Consider the following 2,220-nt stretch of genomic DNA (forward strand, 5'->3'; position numbering starts at 1 on the left):
CCCCCCCACCCGCTGCCAGCATCCTCCCCACCAGGCCCCCGGCGGGAGGTGGCCGCCCCCTTGTCCAGGGGACGAGCCCGCAGCCAAAGGCTCCCCGTACCCCCCACTCTCCTGCAGCGGGACCACCCCCCTGGCCGGGGCAGGAGGCGGCAGCGGGGGGTGCTGGGGGATGCTCCCCCGTGGCTCTCCGACGACGACCTCCAGAAGATGCGGCTGCTGGCCGGCGGGCAGGTGGTTTCCAAAACCCGTGTCCCGGCCCACGGGCAAGTCCTGCGAGTGGGGCTGCGGGCCGTGGGGGATGCCGAGGGGGACGCCTCGCCAGCCAGCCCGGAGGGGGACTGCTGGGACGGGCGCTGCGGGCTCATCAAGCGTCCCGGGGACCTCTACGAGGTGCTGGCCTTCCACCTGGACAGGGTGCTGGGTCTGAACCGCAGCCTGCCCGCCGTGGCCCGGCGCTTCACCAGCCACCTCCTGCCCTACAGCTACACCGATGGCTCCCTGCGACCCATCATCTGGTGGGCGCCCGACCTCCGGCACCTGGAGGACGCCAACAACGACCAGAACTCCTGCGCCCTGGGGTGGCTGCAGTACCAGGAGATGCTGCGGCCCCACAGACCGACACCGGCAGGCAGGGATGGCCCCTGCTCCAGCATCGCGCGCGGCGAGTGGAGCCGCCTGGCCCTCTTCGACTTTCTGCTCCAGGTAGGGCTGGGGCGATGGAGAGCACCGGTCCCGCCGGCTGTGCCGCCCGGGTCCCCCTGCACCCGCGCCTGCCTTGTCGGACTGTGGTCTCCTCTTCTGTGGGGTCGCATAGGCTGCGGTTTCTTGGGATGTATTTTTGCTCGTTAGCTAACGGGGAGCAGCAGAGCTTTGTGCAGAAGCGGTTTGGCCCGAGCACGGACCGTGCTTGGGACTTGCAGAAGAAACACAGGCAGGTTTTGGACACGGCAAACCCACTCTCATGTGCCCAGGCTTTCTCCTGGCACGGGTCCGTTGGCTCTGCTTCGCACGGATGCCAGCAGCAGCTTGGAATGGGGCATCCCTAGGGACAAGCAGCATGTTCTGCATCAGCCCCATCAGATCCAACCCTGGAGATGTGCTGCTGGTGCTGGAGATCAGGAGCTCTGCCCCTTCGTATGCCACTGCTTTCCTCCTCCTCCTCCTCCTCCTTCTTCTCCTCAGGATTAGTAGCGCTTAATTTTCTGTCTGGAAAATCATACCCTGCTGCTATGAGGGATTACGACAGCGTCCCAGAGAGTTATCATTTCTTAGAGGGCAGCTGTGAGGAGGCAAAAGTGATTTCTATGGAAAAAAAGCCTGTTTAGGTACCTTGGGGCTGGAGCTTTAGTTATCAAGCTGCAGCAAGGAGCTTGATACATACAAGGGGAAACCACCTGCAAGGGCAAATATTAAAGTAAAAAAAGAAAGAAGAGAAGAAAGAAAGAAAGAAAAGACTGTTAAAATATGTGTTCTCATGATTCTCTCTTCTTTTTTGGCAAAGCCTGACCATTGATCTTTATAACCTCAGACTATGGCTGGCAGAGGTGGAGCAGTCCTGGCTGGGCGTGGAAATATTTTAGCTGAAACAGCCAGAGAAATGAGAAGATTAACTAATTCCCTTCCCCAGGCCAAAATGCCGTCAAGTGCAATGGAAAGGCTGAGTCTCCAGGAGAAAGCATCAGTTTTAAGGAGATTTTCTCTTGGAGGGCCAAAGCAGCGCAATGATAAATCCAAGGGCAATCCACAGGTTTTCCTCAATAACTCCAACGGGATCCTCCCATGCAGAAAAGTCACTTAAAGAGGCATCAAGTCATCAGGATGTTATAGAAGTGAAATAGCATCCTTCAGAAATGGCTTTAGCCTCTAACAGCCCTTGCTGAGAAAGGAGAAACGGCGAGCTTTGAGCCCTACTGTACATTGGCACTGAAATCTTGGTTGTTTTCTTCCATTAGCCTTAAAATTTAGCTTCTTCTATATTGATTTCTCTTGGTCTTTGCCATAAGGGAACGCCCCTCTTACTGCAAAGCTTTACCTGGGACAAAATGCCGAGCACGGTGGAAAAAGGGCAGCTGCTGATGGCTTTGTCCTGTGCTTTAAAAAGGGCCAAAAATACATCAACTCAGAAGCCCTGCAGCCACATCCCTGCCCTGCAGCACTCCCTTCCTAGCCGTCGGGGGGGGGGGGGGGGGGGGGGGGGAGGGTTGGCGGGGGGGGGAGCCA

The 2,220-nt window shown here is 57.8% G+C and overlaps 1 protein-coding gene across 1 annotated transcript in view; it reads left to right on the forward strand.

Moving 5' to 3' along the window:
- Positions 1 to 2,220, forward strand: part of FAM198A (family with sequence similarity 198, member A) — a 15,879-nt gene that overhangs the window by 10,114 nt on the left and 3,545 nt on the right. The window contains exon 3 of the mRNA XM_010562423.1: positions 118 to 702. Within this exon, the coding sequence (XP_010560725.1) occupies positions 118 to 702 (585 nt within the window). The remainder of the gene's footprint in view (positions 1 to 117; positions 703 to 2,220) is intronic.

This window comes from Haliaeetus leucocephalus, unplaced genomic scaffold (assembly GCF_000737465.1).
Source record: "Haliaeetus leucocephalus isolate CR32 unplaced genomic scaffold, Haliaeetus_leucocephalus-4.0 Scaffold159, whole genome shotgun sequence".
Classification (NCBI taxonomy): Eukaryota; Metazoa; Chordata; class Aves; order Accipitriformes; family Accipitridae; genus Haliaeetus; species Haliaeetus leucocephalus.